Source organism: Anoplophora glabripennis, unplaced genomic scaffold, assembly GCF_000390285.2.
Source record: "Anoplophora glabripennis isolate ALB-LARVAE unplaced genomic scaffold, Agla_2.0 scaffold463, whole genome shotgun sequence".
Taxonomy (NCBI): Eukaryota; Metazoa; Arthropoda; class Insecta; order Coleoptera; family Cerambycidae; genus Anoplophora; species Anoplophora glabripennis.
This window is the reverse complement of record NW_019416810.1, coordinates 395539-422605: the sequence shown is the minus strand read 5'-3', so window position 1 is coordinate 422605 and position 27067 is coordinate 395539. Positions and strand designations below refer to the sequence as shown.

Here is a 27067-nt window from a genome sequence, read left to right as displayed (position 1 = left end):
ATTAATCTTTATTTAACAAATTGTAATATATCTTCCAACTAACGTGGCATTCTTATTTCATTTTGTATTTTTATATCTCAGGCACTGCCTGTAATTATTTCCTTGCGACATATTTTACCTTTCCTATAAGGCAGTATGAATCTGAGAACTGAGTAGTTGTCTACTCACTCTCTACAAACTTATATTTCAGACATTTTGCTAACCAGGGCAATGCCCTTTCTTACCCTTCTCTAACTACGACCCTGGTATATAAAATGAATTTAGAAAGAAGCAATACAGTTGTAGGGCAACCAATAATACTCCCGTCAGTATGTAAGGTTGCCTATATCTCACTGTCTTAATTTCCTAATAATGACGTGTATTACAGAAAATGGGGTGACACTTTCTACGACAGTGTTCACTTTTACAAGTTCTGTTTAATAAAACTTATTATATTAACTGTAATGTGTTTAATATTAAGTATTTCCTGAAGTATAGTTCGAGGTGAGTGTTTCTAATATAATTATTTTAACTTAGGTTTATGTTTATTTTATTAGCATTCAGTTACTTTTGCCCTCCGACTTTTCAATTTTTAGGTTAGATTTCGTTTGCATATCCTTTTAATTAATTAATTTGCTGTACTTTGATTGGAATATTTTCCTTTTCGCACTTATTTTTTATTTAATAGATGTACACAGATAATACGAAAATCAATTTTTTTGGGAAAAACCGCAGATACTGGTCAGCAAGAATTGTTACACATCACAAGGGAATAGTTCTACATTGGCAGGGAATATTCAAAATTGCAAAATCGTTATTTAAATTCTGCCTTTGTTTGCTTATACCTGGTTATTGAAAATAACTGGTTATTGGCGGCGTATTACTGGATTTTAGTTCAACCTTTAATCCAATTAATGTGATGTACTGATGTATGAACTTTTATAAAACGGTAGATTGTTTAATTATCTAATTTATAGTTCACTGAGAAAGATAATATTTTAATTTATTCTTAATACTTTTATCTTGATGTGTGTTTGATATAGTGACTGCTTTTATTTAATTAAAAATTCATTGTTCTGCAGTTGGGTTGCAAAACTTAGAAATTAATATTTTTATTAAGTATTACTCAATGTAGAGTAACAAAATATTTGCTTCGGTTCATTTTCAGTTATATTACAAATAATCATTATTAAATTAAATTTTTTATGTATGTATTTCCTCGAACTTAAAACATTACCTACTAATTTACATATTTAGCAGAATTAATATCAATTTTTCTTAAAGATTGGACATAGCAAAAATGTCTGGTAGGAAAACTAGAAAATCCTCAGTGAATAAGCAGAACATAAAAAATGTATCCAGCCTCGCTTCTAGTAGTTCAAACAATATAAGCAATTCTGCCAGTAGATCTAAATCAGTTGACGAGTTGTTGTCGCTGACTAAAGAACAACTGAAGAACGAATGTCGACAAAGAGGGCTAAAAATGTCCGGCACCAAAACTGAACTGGTATGATAAAAAAAACGTAGGAAAGCCAATTTGAATTGGTTCCCTAGATTGTTCTTTTGTTGTTGCCATTTGTTATGGTCCTATCGAGGAACATTTGGGTTATCCTCTATCTTCGCAGTCTCAAGTAATTATTTAAGCTATATATTTACTTAGGGTGTAACGCTTGGCCAAATTTTAAGTTAAAAAAATTTGTTTTATTGGCTTTCTTTAATTTTTCATAAATATATCTACATACCACAATTGTTTTATGGATTTACTTATTAATTAGTAATTTATTTATTATTAATGTTATTCAGGAATTAAGTAAAACCCATAACATTATTAACATGATTAGCACTGCTTTTTTTTGTCGTTTAAAATCAACCACATATTTTAATTAATTTGTAACGTCCTGTAGTTTTTTACCATTAAATTTTGGTCAAGTGTTTTTGTTACGCCCTGTACTTACGCGTTAAAATTTGATTAAAAAAGAAATAGTACCTAATATAATTCTATATTTATAAAAGAAAATAGCAATTATTGTCATATAAAAACACCTACAAAACAACTTTTTGAAAATATTAAACAAATTATGAAGGGCTTCGGTTACCATAGATTTTTTGATGAGTATTTAAATTATTTTTCAATATAAAAATAATGTGCAGAGTATAATATAATGGCGTATATAAAAAATGTAAAATACATATTGTATGAATAAAATGGCATTATATATGACAAAAATTAAATCCCTGTTGAAAGCAGTAGCGTTGATAAATAATTACTAATTTGTACTAAAGCTAAAAAAATCAAACAAAATAAATTGAGAGATGACTGTCATTCAAGATAAAATTTTCATTTCTAAAAGCATTTTTCCCTATTTGTACGCTATAATTTTTGAGGAAAATATAACCAGCATAACTGATATCTATGCCAATTTATTTTTATATTCTAATTCAAAAATTTATTTTCGATATCTTCATGTGTTCGGTAGATTGGTACATTTTTATTTAAAACACCTTGGACCAGGAAAATAAGTTGGAAAATGACCATTTTGCGACTTTTTATTTCGGCAAGCTGAATTTATCACTATAAATACTAAATATTATATACAATAACATATTAGTTTCCACAGTAATAAAAATGGGGGAAAGATTGTTTACAGGGTGGTTAATTGTATAATTTTTACGTAAATTCACGTTTTTCGCTTATAACTTTTTCCGTTCATTTCCACGAGAAAACAGTAAAGCACTTTTTTTTTCGTCTTCAAAAGACCTACAAAACTAGCCTTCGAGCGTCAAAGAATATTAACGAGATCAAAAGTTATAAACAGAAGTTTATTTATGACTTTTGTATTAAACATTTATAAACTGCGTTATTATTACCAGAATGTTTAGGCATCTCATCCTCTCATTCCTTATCACTGTCTAATAACACGAAATCTTGAATTGGTAAGTTGGACGATCCCGAGGATCTTCCACAATCGCACTGATTTTTTTCAAGGTAGATTTCATAATAATACATTGAAATCTATCATTTTTTTTTTAATTTCATATTTGCAACCTGGAAATTTTTTTCATTTTTTAGCCTTAGTTGCAAAATGAAATATACGACGCACGAGCGTGATATAGTTATATATTATTACATATTCGGAAAGCTTATGAAAAGAGCTTTAAGTAAAAAAAAAAATTGTCAAGAATCGTTGAAAAACAACGGAGTTATAGACTGTCAAAGTTGATGGCCTATTGTTAAACAAATTAGGTTGGTAGCGGGCAAAAAAAAATACTGTCATTACCGGCCAAAAAAAAATACTGTCATTACCGGCAACCCGAGTACTTTCCCAGGTAAAAATATTTTATTTGTGGAAGTATGTAAAGTGCATAAGAAATATTGTCAAAAGTCAATGGGTCGCTTGATTTTCGGCGAGCCTTGGCGCGGCGGAAGGGTAGGGGAAGCGAACGACAGCGAGTCCGAAGAAAATGACGATAATATTCATAGTTCTGCCGTTAAATAAGCGAAATTCGCTTGAAAATAATATATTTGACAGTCTGTAACTCCGTTGTTTTTCAACGAATCTTGACGATTTTTTTTTAACTTATAGCATTTTTCATAAGCTTTCCGAATAGGTATATAATAATATATAACTACAGACGCTCGATATAACTATCACGCTCGTGCGTCGTATATTTCATTTTGCAGCTAAGGCTAAAAAATAAAAAAAAATCCAGGTTGCAAATTTGAAATTAGAAAAAAAAATGATAGATGTCAGTGTATTATTATGAAATCTACCATGAAAAAAATCAGTGCGATTGTGGAAGATCCTCCGGATCATCCAGACTAATTATTAGTAAATTTGTTTATAAGGCCATAACCTGTAAACTATTCAACTTACCGATTCCAGATTTCGTGCGAATTATTAGACAGTGATAAGGAATGAGAGGATGCGATGCCAAAACGTTCTGGTTATAATAATGCAGTTTATAAATGTTTAATTCAAAAGTCATAAATAAATTTCTTCTGTTTATAACTTTTGATCAAATCAATATTTTTTTACACTCGAGGGCTAGTTTTGTAGGTCTTTTGAACGGAAAAAGTTATAAGTGAAAAACGTGAATTTACGTAAAAATTATGCAATTAACCACCCTGTAAACAATCTTCCCCCCATTTTTATGACTGTGGAAACTAATATGTTATTGTACATAATATTTAGCATCTATAGTGATAAATTCAGCTTGCCGAAACAAAAAGTCGCGCCCAACTCTATATTTCCTGGCCTAACCTGCGGGGCTTTCGTTTTGACAAATATTTTACCTATTGGCAACTAATATCAGTGCAGAGTAATTCTTAAGTTGCTATTAGCTACTAATAACTACTAATTTTGCCAAATCGAAAGGCCCCCTGTTATACCAAAAACAAGTCTTCAATATTCTTCAATTTAAATGCCGAAATCACTTTTTTATTTTCACGCCCTGTAATTACAATTGAAACACACTGCAGATTGTATAGTTTGTGCTGTTTTTTTACTAAGGAATTTTACATAAAAGCACATTGTTTTATTTTCATATTAATGTTGGTTGTTATCAATCAGCATATTATATTAAATATTTATACTTGTTCCTAAGCTAACTGTACAAGGACAATGTGGTGTATAAGTTTTGATTAAAATATTTCAGATCTCTATCTCTATATTGTATCAGAATAAAAATTTTTATTGCCAATGTCAGGATTAATTTAAAAAATATATATTATTGTTATGCTGTGCAAAGTAACCTTCATTGTTAAATGAATATGTTTTTCCCAGTAACATCAGCAAGAAAATTCTTCACTTAATACTAGTGAGATATAATAAATCATTAAACTGATAAAAAATAATATATTTTCCATAAATATAGAAATATCCACATTGTAGATAGTTAAAAGACTTTTTCGGAATAGCGTGCGAGATTATACGATAAAAGTGAAATAATTGCTATTCATTTATTCGTGAAATACAGATTTATATCTATCTAAAGCACCTACCACTTACTACTCTACCAGTAATTGGTAACGTAATTACAATCTAGAGAATCAACTTCAATATTTTCATTAGAAATTGTGTTGTTTGGCATGGCTTCATAAATTAATTATTGTTTGCTTTCGTGTAAGTGCTGCTTTATTTTTTCGTTCTCACTTGGCGTAGCTCTGTCATTAATAACTAAGCTAAAAGTAAGTTCTGTCAAAACTGAGTGGACAATTAAATTTTCTAGTTAAGACCCGCCAACTTTTTTTTATCACCAAAAGGGAGATACACTTTTATTAGTGTGAAACGCATTTGTTTGTTCTTTTAAATTTTATCTGATTTGTTACTATTAATTTGTTTAATTAACTACGGTATAATTCTCAATGCCATTTCGGTAATTAGCCGCATCATCACATGTATTTGCCAACACATGCGATTTTAAGGTAGTTAGAACAACATGATAAATGCTATAAAAAGAATTTGTGGTTAAATATTTTGTATTCAGTAACAATATTTGTTCTTTTTTAAGACTCCTGCCTAATTAAAAGGTTATACTACCTATATAGATGTAACAAAATAACAGGAAAAAGGGTATTTCATTAAAAATTGAATATAGTTCCTGAAGCATACCTGAAGTTAATATGGGTCGATTTCAAATTACAATATTTAAACAAGTTTCTGAACTCTCTTCCCCCAACACAGTTAAAAATGTTTTTAATATAGAAATTACGTCCATTTTATACTTACAAATAAAAGGACGTCAAAGTATTCTTTATTGGAAGAGGAAATATAACAAAACTTTTTTTTTTCATATTAACAATTTGAAGCATGTATGCGAAAACAAGTATTTCCTCACTACTCTTCACTGTACTAGGTAATAATACAAACTATTAACACATGAATTAATTACAATTATTGAGTATTTTTACAATATCCTCCACAAAAGAGGATGTTTACATAAGTGCCCATATTTTCCGTGATCTTTCACTGCGAAAAATTAAAGAAATCCTCGTATTTCAACATTTTTATAGTTTAGAAGGATTTTCTTGTTCTACAGGGTGTATTTAAATAGAGGGGCACAAATGATACCAGAGATTCCTTAGATGAAAATAAGTCGATTTAACCTAGCATATGTATATCGCATAATAAAAAAGATACGGGGCGTCAAAGTGAAAAATAAAAAATGGTTTTTCCTTAATAATGTCTATGATTGTAGTCAGAAATGTTTCAAATTTTCAACAGAGGTTTTTAATGATGGGAAATATGAATGAATGATTTTTGAGTGTTGAGTACGAGGCGCCCTCTGCAGGCAACGTTATGTATTGAATATATAGTAACTTTTTTGCCAACCCCCGTATACAACTTTTAGTAACAAAATATTGGATTTTTTTGGACAAAAAAGGTATACTTATTGAAAATGGCTAAAGCCAATCGTTGAGGAGATATTTTTAATTTCATAAATTAGTGTTACGGATTTATACCTCCACGAATACCAAGGTACAAACAGTCACTTGTTAATAAATTCAGAACGCATTGCCTCGCTCACACTACTTATTAGTTGAGATCTGTATTTTAAAATTCGACCAAAAGGGGGCGCAGGAATCAACTGAGACAACATTATTTTCCCTGTTTTAATTTTACTTTACTCTTTTTGCGTATTATTTTAGCATGTGTGTTATTTTAATAATAATAATAATAATAATAATAATAATATTTCTACTCCTCATTCTAACTACGAGAATTAGCCGGAGACTTGTGCGGGAGAGGAGGCGGCATATTATTATTAGGCAGGCCGCATTTGCACCCAGGAACGACTTATGTTGGTAGGCCCTAACCACCATTCAGTGCAGGAATGAGGGAAACCTGGAAAACCTCATTAATTAGGGGGGGCGGTTAAATGCCAACCAGTGTCAATCTCTCACATTGATCCAAGCCAACATTCTTCCACCCTACCATACCTGCACAGACGGTGCCAATCCTCCGTACAAGCATAGCTAATCTACGGCCTACCGGCCGCGGGAATCGAACACGGGCAGAATTTTCACCCGATTTAAGTACTGACACCTTAAACCGTGAGGATATCGACCGATCCCTATCCAAATACTTATTTATTGTTAGTTTAATAATAATTATTAGAAAAAAGAGCAAAACAACTAAAACCAAGAGTCACAACAGTCAATAGAAAATTTAAGAGAAACAATTGGCTGACAATAAAAAAACTATATTTTTTAAAGGATATTTTCGAAGTAATTTCCATTTTCCTGTAAGCATAGTCTAATTCTACGACTAAATTACGACGAACTCTTGAAAAAATGTGTCATTCTTTACTTCCTCAGCTGCTGCAAAAATTCTTTGACGAAGCATCCCCACACTATCAATAGCGTTAGTAATAAAAAATAGTCCATGGGTGTGAGATCTGGTGATCGCGCAGCCCATTTGACTGGTGCATCGTTCCCTCGACCTATCTATCTATCCTCCAGGAAAATTTAAATTTAACCATTGTCTAACAGCTAATGTACTATGAGCAGGAGCTCCGTCATGCGCGTACAACATGTTTTCACGGATAGCTAGTGGCACGTCTTCAAGCAATATTGGGAGTTGCTCGTTTAAAAATCTCAAATATCCGGCCGAGGAAGAATAAACAGACCAATAAGATATTCTCCTACGATTCCTGCCCATACATTTAAACTAAAAGTATGTTGAAATTTGGATGTACAAACTTGGTGAGGATTTTCGTTAGACCATGAGTGATTATTGTGATGGTTCACTAAATCCTGTATTTGAATTGACGCTTCATCATCAAACAAAATACTGGATAAAAAATTTCTCTTTTCCCTTGAAATGTTCATATACCATTGACAAAAATCTATCTTGTTAAGTAAATCCGCAGCAGTCAATTCCTGCACAGGTTGTAGATGGTAGGGGTATAAAAGATTATCATTCGCAATTTTCCAAATCGTAGTATGTAAAACGATATACTGTGTCGCCAATTTTCTGGTACTAGTTTCAGAATTCTGATCTTGTAAATAAAAGGACAACTTCTTCAAGTTCTACATCGCGAATAAGACGTCTTCTGCCAGTATCTTCAGGACGAGGTTGAATGTGTCCGCTTCCTCAAAGTCTTCTTTCTACCCCCGCAAAAGTTTTTCTAGCAGGAACACGACGATTGGGATATCTGGCATGATAAAGTCGTACAGCAGCAGCACAGTTCTTGTAACATTCAAATATCGACATACTCGTCATTAGTATACATAATTTGTTATTTTATTCAATTCCAAAACTGTTTAATATCTAGGACGCAGGTAAATAATGACTAAAATCAAGGAGCGAAGTATGAGCCTCAGGACCTCTTTAGTACCTGTTACTTTAAAGTTCTGAATATTTTCGATGCGATTGCTTGTACAAAATGCCATTTAAATTTTTTGGATACATATCATAGATAGGTATCCTTGGTCCAGAACTTGGCGAAAGACTTACACACGTGCTGTCGCGTTTTTAATCGAAATGTTGGCAAGAAAGAAGTTTCGGAAACAGTAGTCCTTAAACAGCTGTTAAAGAAAGAACTTGTGAACGCAGATATTTTTAGAACAATAAGAAAATCACATATTTCGTAAAAAACAACTAAGGAAGTTCTATTCGTATTGCATCTATAAATATCACTATACATCTTTATCAAGAAATTTGAAAGTTAGCGATATTTAGAATGTATGTAAAGTGAATTTCTCTCTCATCTCAGTTCATTCGAAAGTGTTGCGGGGTCAGTAACGTGTATTCGGTTTCATTAAATTAAATTCAGCAGCTGTGTAGCAGGTGCCTTTCCTTTGCCACTAAACACAATGAACTTGACTGAGGATGTCTCTATTTCCACGTACTTTATAAATAACGTAAGTTATAATTCGTAACTTAATAATTTTTATTTAAGTACCGTAATTTATGCATTTTAAATTTTATTTTATCATTATCTGTCTTATAAATTTGTCATACAAATTACCAGTGACGCAAGTTTGGGAGACGGGGTAGTTTGCACCGTTAAAGTAGCCAACAAGTTTGTGGTTATGTCTCGTCTTTAATTATTTTTTATTTTTACGTTTAATGTTGTATTTTCACTTTCACATTTATTCTTTTTTAAAGGGAGACTGTTTTCCATTTTTTATTTAATAGAGTCCGAGACTGGTATATTATACTTAACTGCTGGGTGGTGTATAACATTTTATCTGCTTCCACAGTTCTTTAAAGTTCATGAAATAAAGATTAAGTTTTATTTTTTGACATTTCTTAATCAATTCATTTTGACATTATTCGAAATCTTGCAAAGTCCCCTTGGTTGTTTGGATTTTGTCGTTTCTAAGGTGTTTATACACAAAGCTACATAAAAGTTGCAATTTTGCTGGTTTTTAATTATTTCTAAATGAGTGATTTTCAAATAGAAAGTGCGAATTTTTATTGCCCGAGAAGTCGAAAGTGCACTACAGACGAGCATATAGAAATATCAAATAATAGTGCCAGAACAAAAATACTGGTGTTTCTGAAGAAGTCAAGAACTTTAAATTCACCGGCGAGTTTGCGTAGTGAATACTTACTCAATAATTAAGTCAACTATTTTCATAGAGATACAATACAATTTTGATATATCCACAAGAACGTGGATATACACCTAAAAGTCAAACGTTTTTACAATAGAACAAGTCAACGATTTTCTCGTTCAGGCACCCGATAACAAATATTTGCTAATGGAAGTAGTGACGGTCTTAGGCATTGCAGGAGCATGTCGTTCTGATGAGTTATGCAAACTTACTTTGGACGTCTATTTCAAAAATTTCGATGACATTATTGTAGTTACAATTTCAGATTCTAAAAATGGTATGTCACGTACGTTTACAATTACTCCTCGTCTGGGTTTTGTTCTCACCTAGAAATTCTCAAGAAATATAGGTATCAAGATTAGATTGGAAATTAAAACTGAAATTTCACGCTTTTTTATGTGCTGTCAAGCAGGTAGATGTTACAACCAACCAGAATACCCTTTCTATGATTCCTAATAAGATTGCACAGCTTTTGAAACTAGAACATCCTGAAACATGTACAGGCCATTCATTCCGAAGAACATCGGCAACGTTGGCTAATTGGCTAATACAGATTTTATAAATGTTACTAAATGTAATAACTGCACAATTACTATAAATATTCATTCCTAATAATTAATACAATGTAATGTTCTTCAAATATTTCTATTTATTTGTTCATAAAATAAACTCGAAAATAAATAACTCGAAATCGCTTTTTTCCCTAAGGAGGTAAGTTACCTCACTTACCTCCCGTTGTTCATAGCAACTTCTACGGTAAAATCCACTTACCTTTTAAAAACAATGTATTAATAGTCTATTTACTATAGTGGGAGCAGATAAAGAAAATTATAGTCATGTGGATGTTTAATTTTTTGCATTTTATTAATAGAGAGTTTGTTATGGGGAGCAAAAACCTCATTATGCTTTAATTTTTTTTTCAAATTTTCTAAAATTGATACTGGAAATTATTAATTTGTGTAATTCGCGCTTTATACAGGGTGTTTATAAAACGTGTACAAATTGAAACGGGATAGCAAACGTCGTTTTAAGCAAAAAAATCGTATAAATTTAAGCCAATAAACATGCATTTTTAAATAACTTCCAAGATCCAAATGAAGTCCCTATATATTTTTATATTACCGTTTACGATAATCTTCTACAGGTTCTGCGTAGTGGCGAGGATGAAGGGGTAAAAAAATTCCATGGCACTAATAAATATTTTTTTGTACACATACATACATTTTTTCTATGCCATTTTCCTTTGAAAATTGGAAATGACTCGCCTTCTTTGTTTTTAATAACTAAAACATTAAATTAATCGAATTTACATGAATATTTTTATTAATTGATTTAATTTTAACGGGGCATGCCTAATAATATAAAATAAAAGAAAATTCCAAGTTACCGGTTTTGAACAGACTGTAAGTGAAACATAATTAATGATTTGCTGTATTGTAGATTATAGCTAATTTTGATTTAAATTATATATAATACAGGAGTTGAATAAATAGCATTTCCAACTCGAGTTGAATTACTTTTTTTTTTCGTGATTTTTTTTATGTCGTGAATTTGTTTCCAATCATGAAAAAAAAACGATATTATCATTTCTTGTTGGAAAAAATGTAGTATATTGTACTTTGTTGACACATATTTCGAAAATTATACTTAGAACGCATCCGAAAAAAATCCACCGACGTATAAATACATTTGGGCCCGTCTTTCCCAGTTTCTACGAACTAACACAAATGTTGTCTTACTTCACCGTAACACAAATGTCTTGCTTCACCATAAAGTAAAAAGATCTCCATCAACTTCAAGTTGCTATACACGTAAGTCATTTTTTTACACTTGAAAACTAATGTAAACACTATTCGGAATCATCTGGGACCACGTGGAGAGAGAGAGAGAGCGCATTGCGTACAGCGCATAATGTGATGCTAGAGACTAACAGTAGTCCAGCGAATTAAGGGTTGTAAATACGGAAACTATGAGGATTTTTTCCCAAAGTTTTTCGGATAAGTTGTGAATCACCTTGTATGTACCATGAATTGCTTTCAAATTTCGAAGATATACTAATCAAAACACAGAAAGAAAATCTTGAAATGTCATTTTTAACACATATTAAACTTTAGGAGCTAAAGAAAAAATGAATTAAATCAATTTTAGCTCTAAAATTCATTGATGATTAGTAACTTTTATTATTTTTATTTTTTTTTACAGCACTAAAATAGTAGAAAAAAAGAACTGCAACCCTAGCTTTAATACAATGCCGATAAAGTCGTAAGATCCCAAACTATTATGTTCAACTTATCAAAAAACCCAAAACATTACCGATATAACTATGTTAATATTACTTATATTCAATTTGTTTGAAATTTTTTGTTGGTGTGTAAGCAGTCAACATTGAAATTTGACCTCATGTGGTACAAAACTAATTTAAGTCTGCAATGAGAAAAAATTTGTAGTTTAAAGGTCATAAATTATAATTCAATTATCTTTGCTGTTTAAAGAGTTGTGATAATCCATAGTATACAGGGTGTTTCAGGATTAAGTCGACACACGTTGAAGACGTGTTCCTCTGGTCAATATAAAAATAGTAAAAAAAATGTATATAAACATATGGCCTTAAATTATAAAAAAACAAATCATCGACTACAGAAAAAAAATTACATTGGTACTAGTACTTATAGTTAAATTGAAAGACACAATCTGATAAAACTGTAATTATTGGGAAACTAATATGTGTCATCTGTCATACATGTTTTATTTTAAACAAATGACATGAGCCACTTGTGACTGAATTTTTTAATGATGTTTTTTAAAATACGGCTCGTCTCCACCCCCTATAAGACAATTTTTTTTATAGTTGATCATTTTTTTAAATAATTTATTGTTTGTTAAATAAAATAATAGATTTTCCTGTTACATCATACGAGATTGCGTATTGAAGTCGACATGTCGAAAACAAGTAAATATTGAGCAAAATCTTATATTACAAAGATTACTCAAAATTTAACGATCTTTCAGATGGACCGCATTTCCACGTTCCAGGAATCAAAAAAATTTTAGTATCGCCACGCCATCTATACAGACAGATTTGAACAATTCTAACTGCAATTTGCAGTTTCCGGAACTAAAATAAATTTCTTCATTTCGGAGACATTGGCAGCGGGAGTCTTAAATGGCACACCCTGTATATGTTTTATTTGTTAAATACATAAAGGGCGTAACACAACAACGTGTCAAGAATAAAGGAAAGTTTTCCTCATTCTAATTAACGTTAATGAAATCCGTTATGTTATTGGAAGGTTTATCAATAAAATAATTTGTTAGTTATACACTATGTAGAGGGGTCACGTTACAAAAAAATTCCCAAATCGGAATATTGTCTTGGGTCGCTTCGAAAAATAGATTAGTATTTATTTTTAAAATTTGACCTCGCGTATGACGGGGAGCAAATTCTAGTTTGTGAATTATTAGTGTCCGATAAGTGGTGCAAGAACAAGTACATGATTAGCCTGTTTCATAAAATATACGGCAGTTTCTATCGAACAATGCAAGGACAGTTAGTGGGAGACTTTGTAATGGACATTGATAGTGAATTGGTTTATCATGAAGATGCCGTAGGTTTATTTTAGTTTGGTTTTGAGGTTGCGTTGGTAGTTAGCCAGATTTTTATTAATATTGTCTTTCGTTTAACGCGAGTTAGCATACCTAATGATCCGAATAAGCGGAAACGCGAGACGTATCGCGTCTGGGGAATTTTTGGAGCAAGGCGGGAAGGATCAGGTGATTTTATGTACAAAAATAGACAACGCCCGCGCTGTATAGGGTGTCCTAATATTTCGTGGACATGGAACTAGTACGATACATTTTTTAATTCTCAGTAAGACGATTTAACGAGATTTAATTTTATCCAAAAGTACCTAATTTACAAATTATGGACATCGAATGCATTTAGTTTGATGTTGCTGAAATAAAAATAATCTCAGAGAATCTCAAATCTCTTAAATCAAAGTATCAATTTTTTTTTGATAAGATAATATGTATCGGAAATATGTTGAGGATTTATAATATGATTAAACGAAAATCATTAGAAATGCAATAAAAAAAGCATAAAAGAAAAAGCCTTGTGATAAAACAATAAATGAAGTTGGAAGGCCACCGACAAAAAAATGTAAGTACAGTTGCTGGAGCAATCTTAAATGGTACATACAAGGTCGCTGATATGTATGGAAACGGTCAATTATCTCCTAAAGTAAGATAGCTATCGGAAAATCATAAGACACAAACGTTTTAAGATTTTTTAAAATCTATTACCATAAAGAAAAATTAAGTGTACACGATCAGTCAAAAAGTCATGATGAAACAAAGTTGCTTTTTCTTTAACGGAATAACCTGTATATTATTTCATTTTTCAATTATTCTCGAAATTTTAAACAAAATTCATATAGCTAACACATCATGTACCTAAACTTAACTGTTTTCGAGATATCGAACTTTGAAACTCATTTTTTTGCAAATTATACAAAAATATTTTAGTTTGTTAAGTTTAAAGTCCATCAAGTTACCTTTGAAAGTTTCTAGCTCCATAACAACACCGCGTCGTTCTTTTGTCTTATAGTGATTATCTTGACAACACATGTCAAAAATACATTTAGTGTGAATAATTTTCTTCCAAAAATCACACGCTTATGTGAAACCGAGTGTATTGAAGTTTTAATGATTACAGGATATGGTGATAGAAGACAAAGTTATGACGAAGTAGTGGATATTTTTCATGAATTGCAATCCCGATTGGGAACGTATTTCTAAATTAACCGTTTCAAAAACTGCAGCGTTTTCATGAAACTGGAGGTGATAAAGATCGACAAAAAAGTGAAAGACCAGTAAGCGTTACAAATGAAGAAAATTATTTGAATGTTATGTTGGATGTGGTGGAAAATGCAAAAGATTTGATGTACCACAGAGCTTTAACTCGAGTCGATATTCCATTCAAAAAATTTGCAAACGGAAAAAATTACATTCATATAAAATTCATTTGTTACAAGAATTGAGTGAAAGCGATTATAATCGCAGAATCGAGTTCTGAGAAGTTATTATGGATAAATTAAACGAAAATGTCAACTTTGTCACCCACATATTGTTTTCTGACGAATCTAAATTTTGTTTAAAGGGACACGTAAACCGACACAACTGTAGGTATTGGTCAGACCAAAATCCACATTGGATGGAGGAAGTTCACACCCAACGACGACATAAAGTAAATTATTGGTGGACACGTCATAGAACCCTATTTTATAAACGGAAATTTGACCTCTGTACGATATTTATCACTTTTGCAAGAACATATTATTCCCGAAAAATAACCATTCCAATTTATCGGCACAACAAATATGGTTCCAACACCATGGGGCTCCTCCACATTCTGGACGTGTGCTACAGCCAGAGAAAACCAAAATAATGAATACTGAGCATCTTATGAAATAGAAAAGAAAATATTTGTTGTTTTCTATTGCTATTATAAAATTTAAAATTACCAGGACATTCATTAAAAAATACATTTTTTTGCTTCATGGATTTTTATCAACCCTGAATTATTATGCTTTTTTATTTTCTGTAAAAAACCAATAATATTTCAACTGACTTGAGTGTTTATTTGGAATATTTCTTTAATTTTCGTACCAATCCGCGTATAAAATTTTTACCGCATGTGCACCTTTGTTGTACAGAAAATGCGTTTTTGACATATCTACCGTTTCACTGTTCCTGCAAACCGCCATATTTCACTTGACTGCACCGCTAAAAATATTAATTAAATACAATTAAAATAAAAACACCGTCCGTGAAAGTAACAAATCGACACAAATACACAATACGTCAACTCATCAACGCAACGCTGTGTTGTTTCTCCCGTCCGAAAACTAATGATCGTAAAGAATATAGAATATAGAATAAAGAATATAGAAGAATATGTAAATATGAACATACAAATACACAAAACACGCAAAATATGTGGCAACACAATAGTATTAGCTGTAAATAGTAACGATAAATACAAAACAAAAGATATGACGTTTCAGTACCATTAAAAAGATATCTAGTCGAGTGGAATTTTTAAATACATTGTGCTTTTTTAGGATTAATGAAAAAAATATTTGGTATTCATTTATTCTATTACTTTTTACTTTAGTACCTATAAACTGAAACACCCTATATATAAAAAACACTCTGACTACAATTTACTAAGATCTATGCATAAGAGCTTGGAACGGCCGGAACAAAATCTAGCAAAAGACTGAAATGAAAACTGAGAGAGAGCTAAGTACGACTCTGTTAAGAGACACGTCTCCCGAACTTTAAATCTGTACGGTAACAATAAACGCGCAAGGGTTTGATTCTATTCTATTTGGATAACCGTTCTCCAAAATGTACAAGGATGGAGCCCCTCTACCTCGGGCTACGCTACTGGACTAAAGAAAGCGAAAGCTAATCAAATAGATTTTGGTAAAATAGTCTTATTTTGACACGAAAAATTGTATTTCCATATTTCCATAAGCATGGTATTTTATAACACCCTGTATGAAGCATAATCAGTTGAAACTGAATTGTACCAAGTCTGGTCTAATTTTTTTCAGACGAATATTCCCTGTGTAACGAATTTGATTAAAGCATTGCTTTCAGTTTTCTTATTAATTAATAGAGTAGTGGCGCACGATGTTAGAAAATCAATTGTAATTTGGTATTCCATAGATCGCACACCAACAGCTTGGTTATTTCATTGTATATGGGAAACCCCCTGGGAAATCATCACGTAAATGTTACCAGTGTAAATTATAATTATGTATTTCTGAGAAATTTTAAACATAGGTTTCCAACTTACTGCTGAAAATATTCAAATGTAATATGGAATAATTTCATATACAGGGTGTTGCAATATTCTGCCGACAAAATTCTGTAAGTACTTATCTGACCAAAACTAAAAAATAAATCATTTGGTACCTCAAAGAACAAATGTCTATAGAAGAAAATAATCTTTTTGGGCGAGCAAGGGCTTCTTTACTTTTGACACTTGTCGTGTTGCACCCTGTATGTATCTACGTCCATACAAGCTTTTTCTTTTTCCCAAAAATCGCAATTTTAGAAGGAACATCTTTCTTTGTAAAGTGAGGGTATCTAATTTAATAATTCATGATTTGTTTGTCTTTTTGCGTTGGCATTGTAACAATTTTCAGTGATTTCAAATCTGAAATCAATATCTTTTGATATAGAGGCTGTCCAAAGAAACATGTTCTTAAAGGGTAGACATTGCATTAAACGTGACGGAGGATATAATTTATTTATTTAAATTTATAGAACAATATGTATTGACATTTATAGCAATTAATAAATTAAAATTATATCAATGTTACTGAGCATGCGCATTAAAGATAATTTCAATATAAGTGAAGTAGCCTCGCAACAGGATATCATTCAAGAAAATTAGGTTATGATTAAGAGTACGTCTATAATAAACCACTTGAAGAAAAAAAACACTCTCGATAAACACAATGACACAACACAACACCAAGAAAAACAATAAAAATACTTAGTAGAACTAGAAAATGTCAAGATTAAACAAAAGAAGAGAAAATACGATAATGATGACAGCGATGATATATCAACAAGATCTCACCTGTGTATGAGGCTATTACTTCCGAGCATGCGCATTAGGAATAACACGGCTAATGTTAAATTTTTACTTTATTTAAATTTAGGAATATTCTTTTATATCGTTTTTTGTAAGTTTTAAGTAAATTAGTGTATCTATTTTACCAAACACGTGTTGTTTGTTCATAAATACTTCTAAATCCTTGCAAAAATAAATTAATTGGAAGTTGTTCATTTTTATAGTATCTATGTAAATAGTACACAAGGATCAGATTCGGTCTGTACAATTTTAACTATGACAATTTGTTGCGGGTTGCCTACATATGTGACGGCACACTAAAAGAGTATTGAAATAAATAATATGTCTTCCGAATACAGTCTATTAACTCGTTTTGTGAACCTAATCTGATTTTACTGTTTACGTAAAGTTAAGAATTTTACAATAAGAAAATGAAAAATGTTTTCAATTATTATAATATTTTTTACATTATTTGCGGGGCAAACTGTTTTGTGTTTGTTATTCTTTGGTGTTCTAGTCCAATCACTATTTAAAAAATGCTCTGAAACAAAATTAAAACTAGCTTCTAAAACAAACAAAACCTCTAAATTTTTCGTCTTTATTTGCAATGCCAAACTATTTTCTAAGTTCTATTCAAAAACACTGTGTATATGTCATGTGTACATGTAGCAGTAGCGGCGTTTTAAGGGAATGGTGATTATTTGTAAATTGACGACTATCAAGTCCCTCGCTGATAAGTGGAGGCCAACAGATTACAGGGTATAATCACGTGAGATACGGCGCAATTCAGTTGAATCTATTTTTTTATGTTATAACACTACTTTCTTACTCTTCAATTACAATAACTGTAATTAAAATGTTAAAACATAATTTTCTGTTCGTAATATTAAAGAAAATAAAGACAATGTTATATTTATTACATTGTGTTTGAAGTAAAATTTGACAGCCTGTAAATTTATACACAACTAATTATTAATAAGTTGTAAAGACAAACTTCAAACGGATGCATTTTGACATCAGTCGAGAAAAAACTCAAATAAAAAGATTTATGCTAAGTATACATTGTTGAAAATGATCCCTTACAATGTCAGATTTGATGCGAAAAAATGTGTTACTGAGAACTAAAATTGATCTATCTTGAAAATTTTTTTAAACTCGCTGTATAAATTTGCAGTGTCAAAAATTTTGTTACAAAACAATTTATATCTATCCAATTTCATACTCATTTTCCTTTTTTTTTTCTACGTCAGCAGTTTACCGGATAATGTTTTAGGGGAATACCCAGTACAGGCTTTTTCTGAAGGGTAAAACACTGTAAATTGTATTGGAGGAATACTCAATTAAAGAAAACAAAATTTGTGTCACTGTGTATCTTTGTCTCATTCCAGTGCAATTTCAGACACAGAAACTGTTTTTAATATTGTTTGTATTGGATAATGGAGTTAGTGTTTATCATATATTAAACAATAAGACAATAGTATGTTTTGATACAACACATTAAAGTCGGCTTAACACAACAAAAGTAAACAGCATTGTTGTTTTTAATTTCAAATTGCAAGCATAGTTTGTATTTAATCAAACTGTTGACAGAAACATNGAAATTATTATGGTGTTTATACTGGATAGGTTTAGGTAAGTGAGGTAGTTAAATATAATTGAAATAAATATACAGGATGTGGTGTGTATAATCTATAAAAATTAAACTACAACTTCCTAACGCTATTTGTAATAGAAAAGTCTTATACGAAAAAGTTCTATTTTTGCATTTTTTTTTTTCATAATTTAAAGTTCAATTATGGATCAAAATATTATCTCTGGAACGGTCCTGTTCATGTGCTGTACGATGAGTTAAGTGCTGTTGACCAGTAAACAAATCGTCGTTGAAAGCTAGAAAGATACTTCTCAATTTTTGGGGAATTTTTCAACGCAAAAGTAGAAGCTAAGAAAATTACATATTTAAAAAAAACTGATATTTTCTTATTATAATAATTAATAGTAATTACTATCTTAAATGCATTGTTGTTACTGCAAGAGTTCGCAAACAAAACCACATCCGTAAGCATCTGTAGTTGTCAACTGTGTGCACTAAACAAACTCCATTAAAATATGGAACAAAATGAAATAAAACTTACCATTCCTATAGAAAATGTTGAATTTGATCCCCATTAGCGTGGATACAGGCATGGCACTAACACCCAATTTTGGCGAATATTTTCCCAAATTCCAGGTATTCCCCCTGATTGTGTCACCAGCTTCATGTATACGATTTCACAATTCTTCCACCATAGCAATTGGAGTATTGTAAGCCAATGACTTCAAGCGACTCCAAAGATAAAAGTAAATTGGAGTTAGATCGGGTGACTGAGGTGGCCACGGCACGGGACCAAAGGGTCCAATCCAACACTGAGGAAACATTTCATTCAAAAGTGTCGTTACTTCTCGAGTACTGTGTGGAGGAGCCCCATCTTGAAGATAAAACATGCGTGCCCAAACTTGTAATGCCACGTCGTCCAATAATTCAGGCAACCGGTTCTCCAAAAAGTTAGCATATGTGGTCCATTTAGTCGTCCTTCAAAGGAATAGGGACCCACAAGTACATCGCTTATTATGTCAGCCCAAACATTTACCGAAAACCGATGTTGAAAATGAGTTTCCCTAATCGCGTGAGGATTTTCATCAGCCCATATGTGCATGTTATGGAAATTCACTTTATCACGGGTAAATGTCACCTCATCTGTTACACAAACATAAGCAGGAAATTGATTGGCACATTGCTGTAAAAACCATTTGCAATAACGCATTCGTGCAACAGCTGCCTCCTTAAGACTCGATGTACGGTACAAGATGAGGTTCCTACTTGCTGTGCGAGTCGTCGATTGCTAATTGTAGGGTCTTCATAAAGATTTTCCAACACTGCATCTTCAACATTAAGGTTCACTTGCTGACCACATCCTTCTCGAGGAATAACACTTCCCGTATCTCGCAGACGGTGAACGCACTGTAGAATTGTATTTACACATGGGGGGTGATGTTGTGGCCATCGTTCCCGGTACAACCTAGTCGCCGCAAGCGCATTTTCTCCGGCTGCACCATACACTAACACCATATCGACACGTTCGGAAATAGTTAATCCATTGTTTTCTCGGTTCATTGTAAAATTAGTTTGTGCACAAACTAAAAAATTAAGCAAAGTAAGAAATAAGAATCTCGTTTTTAATGTAATCGGCATGCTAGTCTTAATTTTTACTTCTTTATAAAAATTACACTGTCACAATCGTGGAATTACAAAATAAAAACTTTTGTCTGGAATTTTTCACTTTTTAACACTGATGGATCGATGGACGATGCTTAATATTTAATAATTAAGTGAGTAATGAATTCAATGCAAATACAAAATCACTTAAGTGCACAAATTTTTTGACAATGTATCCTAACCTTCTTTTAGTATTACTAGTATTAGATTATACCGACTTAAATTATAAGGTTGCCTCTCTGGTCGCATAAAAATTTCCAAAGTTTTTAATAAATAACACAGGGTCGGTCTTCATTTTCGTTAAATAAATGAACTTTAATTCACAAAAAAAAAACGCGAAGATAGAACTTTTTCGTATATGACTTTTTTATTATAAATATTATCAGGAAGCTGTAGTTTAATTTTTATAGATTATACATGCCACACTCTGTATACAATGTTTGAATTATGTTACAACTTCAATCCTTTCACATACAATTGTTATCTTGATGACATTGACTAAACCTTATAATTTTTAGGTATATTATCATCGGTAGGATTAGGGACGGGGCTTCACACATTTTTACTATATCTGGGGCCTCACATAGCCCAAGTTACGTTAGCGGCGTATGAATGTGACAGTCTCAACTTTCCCGAACCACCTTATCCAGATGAGTAAGTATCTTTTTCAAATATGTAATAATAGGTCATTCATTTTGCTATTCTTTGAAATTTAAACACTTTTGAAGTTACAACTCTACATTGTACTTCCTTAGTCTTAGCTAGGAATCTTTGACCTACCCTTGTTGTCCTCGGGCTAGGCTTTGTGGAGACGGACTTACTATCGGAACATTTACAGTGTAAAAAGTATACAGTTCATGATTAATATTATGTGAATGTGTGATTTCCAACGCAAAATTATTGTATGACCCTCTAATGCATGTTGGGCAATCTCAGGCTGGCTTTAGCTTCTGTTGAACTTTTCCTGTACCTTATACCTACTCCCTTGCAATACCTTGACAGTAGGGTCTGTTATGAACATAAAATAGACAGACTACCTGCTGATTTTTGTCCAATTTGTTATAATCTAGAGTTGATGACTTGTTTGATATCTCGTTCTTTATATTTATTTGTCTGTAAAATTCCAGTGAGGTATTTCAGTTTGGCTCCAATATAGCCCTAACTATGGTGACTAATGTTTTAATTATAGCTTTTTTTTGTGCTGGTGATGGTTCGAATTTGTTTGTACTTATCTCAGTATAGGTGGGTTATCTGTAGACACTATGGGCTAGCTGCCACTGATTTCTCATTATGAAGATGTTCAAGAAAGCCACTTGTCCCCCCCCTTTTCTTCCTCTATAGCGAACCAAATGTTTGAATGGTTTAGGAAACTACCAAAGCGGCCTTTAATGAGTCAGTCGACATTTTCGCCATAAAATGTATAACGCCAATGGATTTTTAAAAATTTTTTCCCTAATAACCTATTCTTAGAAAAAAAATTCAGCCATGTTGCTCATCAGTACCGTGACAACACCTTTCCTAATCGCTGAATTGAAGGCGCAGGTCCCCAAGCTAGGCCAGCTCACATTTATGATATGAATCTTTGTGACTTTTATGTATGGGATCACCTCAAGTTTCTTGTGTATAAGACACTTGTACTAGATGAAAACAAGTTGTGAAATCGAATAATTCAAAGGTGTGATGTCATACAAAATCCTCGAGGAATTTTTGTACAAATGAGACAATCAATGATGAAACGATTGGAATTGTGTGTTTTATCACAGGGTGGCCATTTTCAACATCTACTTTGATTTTGTGTCGAAACTGATTATTTCTATGATTGTTGTTTGTAGTTGCGGGCCATTTTTCTAAGAATAGGTTGGTATTAGGAAATAAATTCATAAATTCAAGACGCCTTTTTTTGTTGTAAAATATTAGGCAAATCCGAAATAATAAAAATTTTATAAAATCCATTGGAATTCTACATTTTATGATGAAAGTGTCCACTGACTCACGCCTAACTACGCCACTGGCGACAGATAAAAATTAACTTTATTCTACAAATACAATTCTTTAGCAACGTACAATAACTGCCAATTTTTAAGAATCTAACTGACTGTTCTAAACTTATTTCATATATTAATATTAGGGTTTCTGTTTGAGACTTCTCGAAGCGAGAATTCTCGGGAAATCTGGCCTTACTCGAGACGAGAAAAAAGTGTCGAGAAATCGAGAAATTTAAAAATAATTCATGCGTTCAATTTGTTTCTCGACAAATAACTGAGCGGTTAAAGTGGTATCTCGACTAGCTCATGATTTATTTATTTTAAGTTTTTAAGGCTTTAGTTTACTTTATGAATCTATTTTTTTTAATGTACCTAGTTTATAAGTCTGTGTAGAAATTATATTATAAGCAGATACCTAATGTTGATGTTGATTCTGAAAATATTTAGTTCCTGTTCTTTTAGTTGACTATTTTATTTTTGTTTTGTTAATTAAAAGATTGTGATTATAAAAAAAAAATAATTTAATTGATAAATTAATAGGAAGAACGCGTCTGTATCTTTAAATTAAAGCTTGTTTCTTAAGATTTCTTCAGTTAAATTCCTTATTTACTATTTGTTTAATTAAAAGACTGCATGATTAATGATTATTAATAATTATTGGAAGAAAGCCACGATTCAAAAACATTGAAATAAACATAAGTATACCTATTGAAAGTGTTTAATAAAAAAAACAAGTTAAAGGTTTTTAAGAAGAAACTCTAAAGTTTAATTTAGTTTTGTTAGTAGAAGTAGAAACATTAATTAATTAATTAAAAAAAATTACTGAATAAATAATAAATGTTAATGATGATTGTTAAGTATAATAGCATGTTTATAATTCGCATTGCAATACCAAAATTATGACTATTAAATTTTAGAAATTTCTCGAGAATTCGAGAATTCCCGGGAATTCCTAATCGAGAATTCTCGAGTCCCGAGAAAAAAAATAGGCCGAGAAATCAGAAACCCTANTTAAACTCGCTGTATAAATTTGCAGTGTCAAAAATTTTGTTACAAAACAATTTATATCTATCCAATTTCATACTCATTTTCCTTTTTTTTTTCTACGTCAGCAGTTTACCGGATAATGTTTTAGGGGAATACCCAGTACAGGCTTTTTCTGAAGGGTAAAACACTGTAAATTGTATTGGAGGAATACTCAATTAAAGAAAACAAAATTTGTGTCACTGTGTATCTTTGTCTCATTCCAGTGCAATTTCAGACACAGAAACTGTTTTTAATATTGTTTGTATTGGATAATGGAGTTAGTGTTTATCATATATTAAACAATAAGACAATAGTATGTTTTGATACAACACATTAAAGTCGGCTTAACACAACAAAAGTAAACAGCATTGTTGTTTTTAATTTCAAATTGCAAGCATAGTTTGTATTTAATCAAACTGTTGACAGAAACATTATAACAACCGAGACTGCCTAAATTTACAAAATAAATGGACTTGTAAAAGTACCTATTTAACCCTTTCTTTCACATTTGATGCAATCAGTCGCAAAACTATATACAGGGTGGTCATTAGTACCTCCGGAACTAGAATATATACATGGCTGGTTGAATTACTAGAAAGTTGCATATTTTCATGCCATTTCAGATTATGAAAAGAAATTGGAGACACGTTGCACCGTTCTTGAAATAAGCTGAAATAACTGACTTCTCATTTCCTTCATATCTTTTTTATTATTGAAAGTAGAATAATTACAATCTGTTGGAAGGTTTTTGTCTGTTGGAAAGTTAAAACATCCTCCAAGGCTTCTAGATCTTACTGTTTTTATGACCAACTTTTGGTCTTCTTATGGACGCCATATTGGATTTTTGCACCATTATGTGAAGCATTACATTTCGAGTTCAAGGATGTATAATACTTGGGTAAAGGGATTTTATTAAGGGCCAAAAAAGGTCAATTTAATGATTTATTTCATTCGATCGTAGTAGCCATGAAAAAATCAAATGAAAATTTTGACATTTCTGTTTAAAAGTAAACAGTCTAACATTCATTTACTGCTGTAATCTGCTCCAGTAGATACTAATGGTGTATATCTTAAAAGTACCCATCTTGTATATAAGGTATTTCGGAGAAATTTTTTATTTATTTAAGGTAGTCAAAGATTCACTATCTAAAACATGAGAAATCTGAAACAGCCTTTTATTTTCCCCCTATACAGGGTGGTCCAGTTTCCGATGCGGAAAATAAAAATAATATGAGTTTAATGTACTAAATATATTTCAATGAAATTTTGTACACGTTAACTACCCTCGAGAGAGCACGTTTTGCAATGTAAAACATTATTTTTAGTTCTGCCAGTGGCGTCCGTACTAGCACGTTACTACAAAATTTCATTGAAATACTTTAGCCGTTTGACAACAATTAATAAATTTGATTTTTTTAAAACAATCTTGAACACCTTGTATTTTCTTAACGAAGCATTTTTCGAATATAGTTTATATATAAAACTCATTTTATTTTTTGAATCTATCGGTCCCTGAAGTTTCCGCATCGGAAATTACATTCACATTGAATGTGTTAAAAGCGTTTTTTATTTTTTTACTCGAAAACGCTGAGTTGTACAGAAAAATCTAAAGAAAGCTTTTTTCTTCCAAATTGAATGAAGAATCCAAAACTGATTTTTATTTTATGTAAAAGCAGTGGCGTACCATCTTTTTCTTTAGAAATATCCAGTAACGTGCTAGTACGGACGCCACTGGAAAACGAAAAATAATGTTTTTTATTGCAAAACGTACTCTCTCGATGGTAGTTAACGTCTACAAAATTTCATTGAAATATCTTTAGCCGTTTGACAACAATTAATAAATTTGATTTTTTTAATCTTAATTAAACTTTTTTCGAATATAGTTAATATATCAAACTCATATTATTTTTTAATTTCTATTGGCCCCTGAAGTTTCCGCATCGGAAACTGGACCACCCTGCATATTTTTTTTTGTTATAAATTTTGAGAAAATACTAAGTTTTATGAAATGTCACTGTATTTACTATAAAAAAAAAGTATATACTCGTACTATATATTTTGAAGTATTTGGGGATATTCTAATTCAACTTTTTGCTAAATTTATACTTTTATTAAACTTGTTTTATGATTGAATTCATCTTATCTCATAAGGTGTTAATATTTGAATAAATATTCATGTAAATTTTAAAACAGCAACAAATTGTGTGTTCTTTTCTGTTTATTCGGTATCAGGTATGTCACTTGTAAAAAATTTTATTAAATAAAATATTATGACAAAATAGTTAGTTAACGGTATTTTTTTTAAATTATTTTTGTTTAACCAATCGCACACTAATAAAAGTAGAAAGTTAAGAGTATGCAACACTATATCACATACTTCAGTTATAGTTGTTTAGAAAAATCAATTTCTTCATTATCAAGACTGGAAATTACATTTCTGTTTTAATTATATTTAACAGATTGTTTGTCTGCTTCCAAATTTACAAAAGATGAAGTCTAATTAGACAAGAATCTTCCCAAATATTCAACTTCACTCTTTAGTTAGCTTACAACTGCTTTAGAAAATTAAAGTCCAATTTTCGTAATTTTATAGAAAAACATACCTCAAAAGGTTATAAAAAATATATCTTTAAAAAATTATAATGTTCGTAGCTATTTAGGCAAGTAAAATTATATTAAGGTGACATGATCTAAATTGATTTGTATTCATCCATGGAAGATACCACTGAAGTTAGGACCATTTGTTCCCAGACACTTTGTAGATGTGCTTTGCAAAACATCATTGATCAGCTATCATATATTTTTATATCGTTTTTTTTTAAAGCCTTATAACATTACTGCAAATTAGAAACATGTAGCTAGACAGCTATGTATGTGTTTGTTACAATAATTTACATTAATGTGCAAATTGATCTTGATCCATCCCATTAAAATGGTGTTACTTATTTGTTTCCAGGTTCAAAGGTTGGATAACAAAATGACAAGTGGTGCAAGAAAGGACGGAGCCCCCACAATTAACGGTAGTAATTTACAAAACAACATAAGAACAAAGAATCATGCGGAACAACAGAAAAGAGAGAAAGAAAGACAAGACAGGGAGAGCTTGGTGTTATGGAAGAGACCCATAGTCACGGTTGAATATTTTATTAGAGAAGTTATTATATTATTATCGACATATGGTAAAAAGTAAGATATTTAACAAGGAACATTGTAAGAGTATTTTTGCATAGGGGACTGTGAATTCAATTCGTTTTCTTTTTTTTAGGATATTAACAAATCAGAAACTTGTATCACTAGGTCTTATATCAGTATTATCAGTATACATATTAATGAATTCCAAAGGACCACATCAAAATTTAGTACAAGGCATGTATAAGAAATTATTATGGTGTTTATACTGGATAGGTTTAGGTAAGTGAGGTAGTTAAATATAATTGAAATAAATATACAGGATGTGGTGTGTATAATCTATAAAAATTAAACTACAACTTCCTAACGCTATTTGTAATAGAAAAGTCTTATACGAAAAAGTTCTATTTTTGCATTTTTTTTTTTCATATTAAAGTTCAATTATGGATCAAAATATTTTCTCTGGAACGGTCCTGTCC

At 31.3% G+C, this 27067-nt stretch overlaps 1 protein-coding gene across 1 annotated transcript in view; it reads left to right on the top strand.

The window, feature by feature from the left end:
• Positions 1-377: 377 nt before the first annotated feature.
• LOC108909159 (vacuole membrane protein 1-like) overlaps positions 378-27067 on the top strand; it is a 37547-nt gene continuing 10857 nt past the window's right edge. The window contains exons 1-4 of the mRNA XM_023455495.1: positions 378-483; positions 1264-1486; positions 26416-26645; positions 26725-26874. Coding sequence (XP_023311263.1) covers positions 1280-1486; positions 26416-26645; positions 26725-26874 — 587 coding nt within the window. The 5' untranslated portion in view covers positions 378-483; positions 1264-1279. The remainder of the gene's footprint in view (positions 484-1263; positions 1487-26415; positions 26646-26724; positions 26875-27067) is intronic.